This window comes from Schistocerca americana, chromosome 8 (assembly GCF_021461395.2).
Source record: "Schistocerca americana isolate TAMUIC-IGC-003095 chromosome 8, iqSchAmer2.1, whole genome shotgun sequence".
NCBI lineage: Eukaryota > Metazoa > Arthropoda > Insecta > Orthoptera > Acrididae > Schistocerca > Schistocerca americana.
In genome coordinates this window covers 118,409,341-118,421,990 of record NC_060126.1, presented here as the reverse complement: position 1 = coordinate 118,421,990, position 12,650 = coordinate 118,409,341, and the positions used below count along the sequence as shown (strand labels likewise).

At 39.8% G+C, this 12,650-nt stretch overlaps 1 protein-coding gene across 1 annotated transcript in view; it reads right to left on the bottom strand.

Moving 5' to 3' along the window:
• Window positions 1-12,650, bottom strand: part of LOC124544989 (scavenger receptor class B member 1-like) — a 236,959-nt gene that overhangs the window by 22,791 nt on the left and 201,518 nt on the right. The window contains exon 8 of the mRNA XM_047123745.1: window positions 4,459-4,682. Coding sequence (XP_046979701.1) covers window positions 4,459-4,682 — 224 coding nt within the window. The remainder of the gene's footprint in view (window positions 1-4,458; window positions 4,683-12,650) is intronic.

Below are 12,650 nucleotides of genomic sequence, written 5' to 3'. Positions count from 1 at the left end.
CGTGCTTCGGTAGCTCAGATGGTAGAGCACTTGCCCGCGAAAGGCAAAGGTCCCGAGTTCGAGTCTCGGTCGGGCACACAGTTTTAATCTGCCAGGAAGATTCTTTGATTCTTATTCGTTAATTAATATCACATCCTTATTGTATGTTATCTGTCCCTTTCTTCTTCTGTTTGATTACTTCGTACTGACTTGTCTCTCCGAACTTTCAACAGATATTGTACAAATACTCTCTTTATGCATTGAAAATTGACAATCACTGACTTCTTTACAATTTTCAGTACAAAAACGGTTATGTATTTACAGTTTTATTGAATAATGCAGTCAGGAGCTGGTAGTTCTATTAGATTGTCTTCTTTCATTTCTTCGTACTGCCTTGTACTTACTTCTTCTTCTTTTTCTTTTCGTTTTGACCATCTGACGACTACGTTAATTAGCGTTGGCTTCGTTCTTTCTGGTCTTTCTCCTTGTTCAGTATTCTTTCGTTTTCATACCCTGCAAACTTCTTCACTCTTATGTTCACGATAATTTTGTTCTGGATGTGGTTCTGTCCTAGAAACCTGTGAAAAGCTGATTTTTAATTTAAAACTTATGCTGTCCTGTATCTCTCGTTCCCGTGTTACCATTTCTTGTAGATTCCTTTGTAACTCTTCGATCAAGAGTACTTTGGTTCTTTCGTTCATGATAAACGGTATTATTTGCTGTGTTAAGCCCCGATGGTCTGTTCTAAGGATCTGTCCGAAGAAAATGTTCCGTTTTTTCTGATCATGTCAGAGATACAGTTCTTGGTACGCTCGTCTTCTAAATTGACCATCTCCTGTTCTTAGAGGTCCCAATATCCTCCTGTTATTACTAGGTTAACAGGTTTCTGCCACATATAAGGCTTCAGGATGGATCACTGTCTGCTAATGTCTCAATTTTGTATTGATTGGAACATTCTTCTTATTGTAGTCGTAAATGTTAATAGTTAGTTTTTATGCTTGAGACATTCTGTTTATTCATGCTCCCATTGCTCCCGTTTCTCTCAGTGCAGTTTCCATTCATTCTCCCAGGTACTTAAATCTGTCCATCCACTAAATTTGCCTTCCGTCTTCTGTCATTCATGTATGAGCTGCCTTGATGTGTGTCACATACTGCGTCTTTTCGGCAGACACCTATAGAACTACTTTAGTCGCTTGTTTCTTCAGTTGGGTGATTTTACTCACACTAGAACGTTATTCACTATTTTTCGTTTTATTGTTTAAGAGCTACTCAATTAAGCCGGAATCTTAATATATAACAAAACCGAAATATCATTTATTTCAAATTGCCGAATTTTTAAGATAATTCCAAAAATTCTAATTTTTTTATAAAACATCACAACATTATAGAATATTGCGCAAATTAGGATGAATCAGTAATAGAGTAAAAGTAACTGGGTGACTTTCTGCCACACTAGCAACAAGCAACAGTAGCACACTCCAATTTGCAATCCAAGCCCGCCATAATTTCAGTTTGGCTACACTTTTACTAATTTACTTCATGTGACTTGTTCTGAAATATTACGCACTATTAAATTACACTTGGATTCCCCATAGCGAATAACGAAATTGATATTTACATAATATTTGAAAACACCTAATAGCAGGCAGAAGATCATCAAAAGAAAATGAATACTTAGATACATGAATTATGCATACCTTCTACATGATCTAAGCTTGAATTCGTCGCGAAATTTGAATGTTTATGGAAAATCTTCTACAGGAAAAGAGAATGTACATAAAAAACCTAACATGTCGCATCTGCGGTAGTCAACCTCTAGATAATATCTAACGTATCCATAGTTTTGAGTTGTTGTACCAACACCTTGCTGAGTCATTTGTCATACATTCATTGGTGAGGTATGTTTTCGTGCCTGATGCGGCTGATACATTGCACTAGCGTGAAAAGAGTCTGCTTGCAGGGTTTTTAGTATAATTTGTTTTAAATATGTCTATATCCCGAAATTCTAAAACATAAAGTTTAACAAAAAATGTCATTTTTGGAATGATTGCATGAAGTTATTAGGGTCATTTTGACAGTTGAGAAATTTATCATGTATTCATTCCTGTAATTCTCATTAAAAACTGTAGTATTTATCACAGTCATTGCCACCAATAAATTTTTTCATTGAATGTGCAGCAGTAAACTGGTTTCCTGATTGGTAAGCAGAATCGTTGCTGAATATATTCTGAAATCATTCTCCTTTTAACCACTACTTAAAAGGGCATTGTCTGCGAAATCTCAAGAAATAAAATTCTATAAGAATATCTGGTAACTTCATAATCTCTAGTTGCCTGTACTGCCCAATTAAGGCTCTCAGTTAGTGAAAGTGAACTTCATATTTTGAATGCCGCCGAAAATTATTGCTAAAGCTTAACAACTGAGAATTGTTTAAAACTGACTGATTTGCTTTGAAATCAATGTCTCCACCTCATAAATACAGCTGATTTAGCTAATTCTGATGTAGATCATAGCTGTTCTTCAATTAATGCTTCAGTTGTTCATATTTGTTGAAATTATGCTCTAGTAAAAATATTGTTTTAAAGAAAATACACATAAACCATTACCGAATATTTTCTGCTGCATACCGAACGAAACACGAAAAAGAGAGAGACATACAAAAGCATAGTACCATACAGAAAATGGAGTAATAAGTGATGGACGCACCACCTCTCAAACTATGTGGATGTTTACTTCTCAAGCGTTGTAGAGGAATTACAACATAAATTAGCAAAATTAAACATAACACCTATATATAATGGTACAATAATTGTAAATACAGTGCTGACATTACCAACACAAAAATATAAAAAATAAACAGTGAGGTGGCTTAGATGAAGTACCATATTATGTGTTGAACCAATACAAACAGAGCATACTAGCTATTTTAAGAAAGGTAATAAGTGAGTCATTCACACAAAAATCTATCTACACACATCAAAAAAAAGTCTTGCATCACCCCAGTTCCCAGAATTCCTGAAGACAGACGTTGACTGTGGATATTGCATCACAGATACAGCCCCTTTGACTGTTCAGAGATGTAACTAAACCCCCCCAAAAGATGTAAACAACCACGCATGAGCAGCGCCTATATGACGGAGGGGATCCGACAGCCGTTCAATTCCAGTCATTCCACCAGGAAGGAGGTACACAAGACAATCGCCTGAGACGTCTTTAGAGGTAACCCGGTCTGGCTGAACACCTTAGATACACAGTCCAGCGAGTACAGCAAGATGGAGGTTCCCTGCTGTTTCGGGGTGGCATTATGTGGGGCCGACGTACGCCGCTGGTGGTCATGGAGGCGCCGTAACGGCTGTATGATACGTGAATGCCATCCTCCGACCGATAGCGTAACCATATCGGCAGCATATTGGCGAGACATTCGTCTTCATGGACGACAATTCGCGACCCCATTGTGCACATCTTGTGAATGTCAAGATAACGACATCGCTCGACTAGAGTAGCCACGATGTTCTCCAGACATGAACAATATCGAACATGACAGGGACAGGTTGCAAAGGCTTTTTAAGGACCACGTGACCCATCAACCACTCCGAGGGTTCTACGCCGAATCGCCATTGAGGAGTGGGACAATCTGGACCTTGATGAAGTTGTGGATAGTATGCCACGACGAATACAGGCATGAATCAGTGCAGGAGGACGTGGTACTGGGTATCACAGGTACCGGTGTGTACAGCAATCCGGACCACCACCTCTGAAAGTCTCGCTGTATGGAGGTACAACATGCTGTGTGTGATTTTCATGAGCAGTAAAAGGGGCGGCAATGATTTTTATGTTGATCTATGTTCCAATTTTCTGTACAGGTTCCCGAACTCCCGGAACCGAGGTGATGCAAAACTTTTTTGATGTACGTATTTAAAACACACAGCAGCTGTGCCTCTGAAAAAGAAAGATGATAGAGTAGTCTTGAGTCTCAAAAATAAAAGAATAAATTATAAAAATCATAAAATAAATTATTGAATCTTCCAAAGTTATACAATTGTAAAAGTAACAAAATTGTTTCTTGATGCTCTTGCCCATGATGAGCATATTACAGACAAATTCTTGTATCATGTGACAGGTGCACTGTTTACACCTTCTCTACCCACAAATTCATCAGCATCAACAGTGATTTAGAACAAACTGACAGGGTCACGCTGCATCCAACGTGGGACGTAGTTAATTATAGACTTGATATCCGCTGAATCAGTAGGGGGCACATATGGAGCACTCGTAATATGACAAAAAAACTTTACAATTTTTTATGCGTATATGCAAAGCATTGTAACAATACGTCAGATAATGTAGCTACATCAAATATGTGACATCGCTTCAGCCACTCATAATAACCTTGTATTACTACAGCAGCTCGTGGGGAGGGTTACTCAAGTGATAAACGACTAAGGTATAGTACGAGTATTAAGTATATTTAGCAAGTACCTTGGTAAAATTACTCCTTCGTATGTGCCTCGAGCAGAATTACATTTCAGCAGTTCTGGAACGATGGTGCCATTAGCTGTCTCTACGTACTTTTCACCGTATCCCCAGTTCTCTAAACCAGGAGAACCATTCATCACGTCGATGCTGTAAAGCTTGGGATCTGTTCTCGACAGGTCGTCTGGGTTGGTAAACATGGTAATAGTGTCATTCATCCGTTGAATCAGCTGGAAAATGAAGGAAACAACTTTGTACCATGCCAATAGTATGTTATCGGAGAGATAACTCCAATTAGTTCTTGCGTCCTCCTGTCACAATTACCGCTACACAAAAAAACGATAACAATATGTTCACGAGTATGTGGCCTTATCTCCGTTCCATCAGCGCACCTAATGCTTCCAACATGATCTTTTGCCGAAATATTGTGCCGCTGAACATCGAGATCCTGCCGCAGAAACGTAGCTGATTGAACACCTACATAAGGGGGAATGGACAAGATGTTACCGTCTTCAAACATCTCGAGTAACTGTAGTCTATATTAAAGGAACGTGGGAATATGCTCGCTGACAGTTCGTGAACATCAGAAAGATAACATCAGAAAAATCCCCAAATTGGTACAAAGCTCTAATCCACTACACAAGAGAGGACACAGACATGATAAAACGATACAGGTTCATCAACTTTCTCTTCGTGGTTTACGGTATATTCACTGACTGTACCGACACCTGCATGAGAGAAGACTGGATCGAGATAAAAAAAATAGTAAGTTGGTTTAAGAAGTTGAATTCATCAAACTGGGGCAATTGCAAATCGCGAACAAACTTACAGAACTGACCAATGATTATGAGATCCCCATGGATTTTGAGGATGTTATGACTTAGGGGTAAGCTATTTGGAGAGACGGGTCATATACAATATGTACAACAACCAACAGGGAATAATAACAGCGGACGATCCAGAACGAAGTGCTCGTATTAAGAAGGGTGTAAGACAAGGCTGTAGCCTTTCGCCCCTACTCTTCAATCTGTACATCGAGGAAGCAATGATGGAAATAAAAGAAAGGTTCAGAAGTGGAATTAAAATACAAGGTGAAAGGATATCAATGATACGATTCGCTGATGACATTGCTATCCTGAGTAAAAGTGAAGAAGAATTAAATGATCTGCTGAACGGAATGAACAGTCTAATGAGTACACAGCAGGGTTTGAGAATAAATCGGAGAAAGACGAAGGTAATGAGAAGTATTAGAAATGTGAACAGCGAGAAACTTAACATCAGGATTGATGGTCACGAAGTCAAAGAAGTTAAGGAATTCTGCTAGCTAGGCAGTAAAATAACCAATGACGGACGGAGCAAGGAGGACATCAAAAGCAGACTCGCTATGGCAAAAAAGGCATTTCTGGCCAAGAGAAGTCTACTAATATCAAATACCGACCTTAATTTGAGGAAGAAATTTCTGAGGATGTACGTCTGGAGTACAGCATTGTATGGTAGTGAAGCATTGACTGTGGGAAAACCGGAACAGAAGAGAATCGAAGCATTTGAGATGTGGTGCTATAGACGAATGTTGAAAATTAGGTGGACTGATAAGGTAAGAAATGAGGAGGTTCTACGCAGAATCGGAGAGGAAAGGAATATGCAGGTTAGCACAGGAAAGGAATTCGTGGCGGGCCGCATCAGACCAGTCAGTAGACTGATGACAAAAAAAAAACTTACAATCTGTGTTAATAGGACCGGCCCTACAAATACCTTCTTAACTAGATAGGAACGACCCACACAATATGTTGATATCGGTGGTCGCCTCCACGGTATTGGTTGTCGAGCAACGCTGAACACAGCACTTATGTCGTTCCATAAACACCCTACATTTTACAATTCTTTATTTAAATTTGCGTCACAGTTGCATGTAATTTATACCGGTCACTGGTTTCTGACGAAACCATTCGTTATCAAACCAGACTTACAGAATACTACAGTATTAAGAAACATGTAACAAAAATAACATTAGCATGAAGTAACGTACACAGTTCTTAAGAATACAATTAGCATTTATTGATTTAAAGATATCTGCACTGAAAGCAAAATTTCACCAACATGCTTGGGAACGTCCACACAATACATAGTCATACAGGAGGTACTGAGTGACTTTAATACATGCGTGATACATTCAACAGCTGCAACTGCACTAAATGCATCTACTACAAACAAGTTCATATGAAGTCAACAGGCGTCGTTAGTTTCCTACCATGTGGACCTCCAGGTATCCATCCCGACGTACACTCACAAACATAATTAATCACATACGAAATACTGGATTTTCATTTAAGTACTTCAAATAAAATAAATATTCCTACGGCTGGACCATAAATAAGTTCTAACATACATTATTAAATACATAAACAATTAAATAAACATATATCAAAAGAAAAGAAGCAAAAGGTAGGCCAGGAGCCTAATGTCTTTGTGCTTTCTAACACAGAGTAAATATTTAACAGATTTCTTCATCAGTACTGTATGTCAGATATAAACAAAGACATAGACGAATAAATATATTATCAAGCATGCTGCTAATGTTTTTTTTTCCTTGTAACTGTGGAGTACTTATTGCCTGACGCGATCGATAGTAATCGGCCACTTTGACCTCCAATAACTCATGTACTATTTAAGTTACATGCCGGTAATTCATACCAATTTAGGTTTACACTAATAGCTTTCTAAAGACACGGCGATCGACAAAATCGGATGAAACGTTTCTATTTCGGAAATTCGTTGCTGGGTGTTGACTTCAAATGGCTCTGAGCACTATGCGACTTAACTGCTGAGGTCATCAGTCGTCTTCAACTTAGAACTAATTAATTCTAACTAACCTAAGGACATCACACACATCCATGCCCGAGGCTGGATTCGAACCAGCGAAGGTAGCGGTCACGCGGTTCCAAACTGAAGCGCTAGAACCGCAAGGCCACACCGACCGGCGTTGCTGGGTGTTACTTGAATAATTTATCATCAGATCAATGAAAAGAAGACAAGGATTTCTGGTCAGATGAGAATAGGGTAATATCACCAGCAGCAGAAAATGGTATAACGGGATTAGGATTCGTTATGAATAAGAAGGTGGCGCAAAGAGTGTGTACTGTGAACAGTTCAGTGACATGGTTGTTCTTATCGGAATCGACCACAAATCGACCCCGATAATTCAGGTACACATGCCGACGTTGCAAGGTGAAGATGAGGAGATAGTGAAAATATATGAGGATATTCGAAAGGTAAAGGGAGATGGAAATATAATAGTCAAGCGGGACTGGAATGCAATTATAGGGAAGGAGTAGAAGCAAAGGCTTCAAGATAATAGGGGTTGCGACAAGGAATGAGAGAGGAGAAAGATTAATTTTCTGTAATAAATTCAAGCGAGTAATAGCAAATACTCTGTTCGAGAATCACAAGAGGAGGGAGTATACTTGGAAAAGGGCGGGTATTAAGGGAAGATTTCAGTTAGATTAGATCATCCTCAGACAGAGATTCCGCAATCTGATACTGGATTGTAAGGCGTAACCCAGATATAGAGTCAGATCACAATGTAGAAGCAATGAAGGGTAGGCTGCAGTTCAAGAGATTAGTTAGGAAGAATCAATAGCAAAAAAGTGAGATACACAAGTATTAAGGAATGACGAGACACGCTGGAAGTTCTCTAAGACTATAGATGCAGCAACAATGAATAGCTCAGTGGGCAGTACAGTGGAAGGGGAATTGGCATCTCTAAAAAGGGCCATTACAGAAGCTGGGAATGAAAACATAGGAACATAGAAGGTACCTCCGGAGAAACCATGGGTAGCAGAAGAAATACTGCAGTTGATTGATGAAACGAGGAAGTACAAAAATGTTCCAGGAAACTCAGGAATACCGAAATACAAGTCGCCGAGGAATGAAATAAATAGGAAGTGCAGAGAAGCTAAAACGAATTGGATGCAAGAAAAATGTGAAGACATCGAAAAAGAAATTATCGGAAGGACAGACTCAGCATACAGGAAAGTCAAAACAACCTTCTGTGATATTCAAAGCAAGGGTTTTAACATTAACAGTGCAACGAGAATTCCACTGCTAACTGCAGGGGAGAGCGCATAGGTGGAAAGAATACGTTGAAAGAGTCTATGGGGGGGATGATTTGTCCGATGTGATAGAAGAAGAAACAGGAGTCGGTTTAGAAGAGATAGCAGATCCAGTATTAGAATTCGACTTTAAGATATCTTTGGAGCACTTCAAATCAAATAAGGTAGAAGGGATAGCTAAAATTCCATCAAAATTTCTAAATTCTTTGGAGGAGGTTTGGAAGACTAAAGTCAAATAAGCCACCAAGGAATTTCTAGAATCATCGGTGTGAAGCAACAAAACGACTATTCAAGTTGGTGTGTGGAATGTATGAGTGTGACGATATTCCATCTGATTTTCGGAAAAATATCAGCAGGGCAGTTGCGAAGACTGCAAGTGCTGACAAGCTCGAGAATTGTGGTACAATCAGCTTAATAGCTCATGCATCGAAGTTGCTTACACGAATAATGTACAGAAGACTGGAAAAGGAAATTGGGGACGCGTAGATGACGATCAGGGAATCTAAAGGCACGAGGGAGGCAATTCTGACGTTGCGGTTAATAATGCAAGCAAGACTAACGAAAAATCAAGACACGTTCATAGGATTTGTAGACCTTGAAAAAACGTTCGACCATCTAAAATGGTGTAAGATGTTCGACATTGAGAAAAATAGAGGTAAGCTAAAGGGAGAGACGGGTAATGTACAACATATTCAAATCGCTCTGAGCGCTATGGGACTTAACATCTGAGGTCATCAGTCTCCTAGAACTCAGAACTACTTAAACCTCACTAACCTAAGGACATCACACACATCCATGCCTGAGGCAGAATTCGAAACAGCGACCGTAGCGTTCGCGCGGTTCCAGACTGAAGCGCCAATATGTACAAGAGCCAACACGGAATGATAAGAGTGGACGTTCAAGAACGAAACGCTCGGATTGATGTAAGAGAGGGATGTAGTCTTTCCTCCCTACTGTTCAATCTGTACATCGAAGAAGCAATTATGGAAATAGGTTCAGGAGTGGAATTAAAATTCAAGGGAAAAGGATATCAGTGATACGATTCGCTGATGACATTGTCGTCCTGAGTGAAAGTGAAGAAGAATTACATGATCTACTGAATGGAATGTACAGATTAATGGCTACAGAATATGAACTGAGAGTAAATGGAATAAAGACGAAAGCACTGAGAAGTAGCAGAAATGAGAACAGCGAGAAACTTAACATCATAATTGATAGTCATGAAGTAGATGAAATTAAGGAATTCTACCACCTAGGCTGTAAAGTAATCAATGACGGTGTGAGAAGGAGGTTATCAAAAGCAGACTAGTCCTGGTAAAAAGGGCATTTCTGGCCAAGAGAAGTCTACTAGTATCGAACATAGGCGTTCTCTTGAGGAAGAAATTTCTGAGAGTGCTCGCGTTTTAGCTGTGTCATGTTTCTAATCTATTTTCCGCGCCGATTATATTAAAGCAAGTATGTGAGCATTTATGTTCCTGATGGCTGTGCGCAGTATTTATTGCTCTTGCACTTAGATGTGTACTGAACTTCGTCAGCGCATACATGATTTTTTGCAGAGGGAAATAATAGTCGACACATCATCCACATATAATGAGAAAAGTAATACACCCTATACTAATCCTTGTGGTACCTCTGACACTACATTCTTTCATTGCGACTTTTTGCGGCATGTAAGGTATGAGTGGAATCATTGTAGAGCACTGAAAGTAATGTTTTGACTTCTGGGTTCAGCATGTAGAATATCGAAGCCGACAGTGTTGAAAACTTTGCTGAGATCCAAAAAGCAGACAGTAGTGGCCTCTTGTTTGTCCATAGCTTTTTTGATCTCGTCAGTTACTTTTATAAATACAGTCGTCATTCTGCGGTCTTTTCGGAAACCGGACTGGTATTCATCCAGACGATTATGTCAGTAATTGGGAGGGTGATTGTAAATTACGTATTCTAAAGCCTTAGATAATACTGTAAGAATACAAATGTGCCTGTAAAGGTTCTTTGGCAGATTCTTTTTTGGTAGAGTTTTTATGAGTTCCTTTTTCCAGGTCGTTGGGTAGATGATGGAGGTAAGAGATTAGTTAAAAATTTCCTTCGTTATGATCATTTGTATTGTAATAGTGTCGTATCCTGTAGCTGTCGAACGAATTCGCGCAATTGGCTTCTCGACTGTGTTAAGGCAACGGCTACTGAAAAAAAAAATCTTTCATTTGTAGCGAACACAGATCCTATAAGGGAATATATTGTTTTCGTCCTTGTACATTGGTCAAGTAGAGACGTAGTCGTGGCGTAGTACCAATTTAGATGCTCAATAGGAACTTGAGGTTCAGCTGCAGATTAAGATGTGCCTATTCCTTGCCCGTAGAAGTCCTCAGTTAACAAGTGGGTGCACCTGAGGTTTACATTTCTCACAGATTGACTAACTCGTTTGCGCAGTCACTTGCAGACACGATCATTCTCGTTGGTTGAGAGTGGTTTATATATTCTGTGTGCGGCGTCTCTGATACTTGAAAGGTGTCTGACATAATTGGTAAGCCGTGGTGCACGTTGTCTCCTGTCTCTTACAGTTTTTATCGGAGCATGTTTTTCCTATAAATTCCTCTCAGTCAAATTAGGTATTACAGCTGCAATCTCAGACATGTTCAAGCACTTAAAATCTCTGAAAGTGAACACTTTCGGTTTGATTTTTAGGCGTTGCAACAAGTGAGTCATGAATACGAGAGCTGTCCAGAGAGTACGTTCCGATCGCTTGAGAAATGGAAACCACAGAGAAAATGCGGTAAGATATGCACGGAAGTGTTGGGTGGTGCCTCTAGTGCGACCGTCAATCGTTTCGCGTTGCTGATTTTAGTTTTGAGTAAACAGTAAGCACGTATATACGCGTGGGGAATAGCGTCTCCCACCAAGTATGAGTGCCTGGTTAGAGTTTTCGCCTGTGCCATGCAGCCCACATAACACAACTGTCGAGCAGTTCCTTCTTCATGCCAATTCTCGGCCGCACACTGCAGGGGCAATGAAGACGCTCCTGCTGCGTTTCCGATGACAAGTGTTTGATCACCCACAATACAATCCGTAATTGGCTTCCTCTGAGTCTCATCTCTGCTCATGAGAACCGCTGGCTATGAAGATAGAATTTTTCCACAGACAACGAGCTGCAGACCAGTTCTGATAACTGGCCGAAAGCGCAGGCGGCTGCTTTCTATGACGAGGGTATTGGAATGTTGATACAACACTACGACAATACACGTAGTTGGAGCAGCGACTAAGTAGAGAGGTAGGTGGAATGTGTAACTAACTGTTGCAAATAAAACGTTTCTGGTTTTCACTGTGGTCTCCATTTTGCGACCGATTGGAACTTACTATAAGGACAACCCTCGTAACTTACTTTAAGGACAACCCTCGTATTATATGGAGCAAGCACGTCAGGCGTAGAAATTTCATCATTACTATGTTGGAGATGTAGTATCACCATCTTCCTGTCAGTTTTTCTATTAGCACCAATGACATATGCTTTAGCGTAACTGCCCAAATGACCTATATGGATCAAAGGCTCATTATAGATCAAAGACTAATTACGATTGCGGAGAGAAATCGGAGGGTATGGTCACAGCGGGACTATAATTAACGGCATTGTTGGAAGCTGCCATTTTGAATACGGAATGTATTTTGATTACTTATGATAACTTTTATCTCGTACTAGATGCTGATGTATCCTGAATTGTAGCTATGAAGGTTATTTATGGAAAAATATAATGTCATGAGTGGAAAAGGTATGTCTCATTCTTTAGTTATTTTAACTTCTCTCTTGTCTGTGGGTCAGAACATTATTTAGTGTGTCATAACTCTTGGAAACTTTGTATCCTGGGCAATCAGTAAAGCCTGCACCACGATCGTTTATTTTGAGAGATCAATTTCTGGACTTAACACATAACTTGCACACCGATTCTCATGATGCAGAGTAAGTACGTCACAGCAATCAAGATGACTTCCCCACGGCGTACGATTGTTCCCCTGGCTATTTTAAGAATTTTCAGAATCGACGATCCCCGGAATGCTGCAGAGCCATAGAAATTTTATTCCACATGCTGACTTCGACAT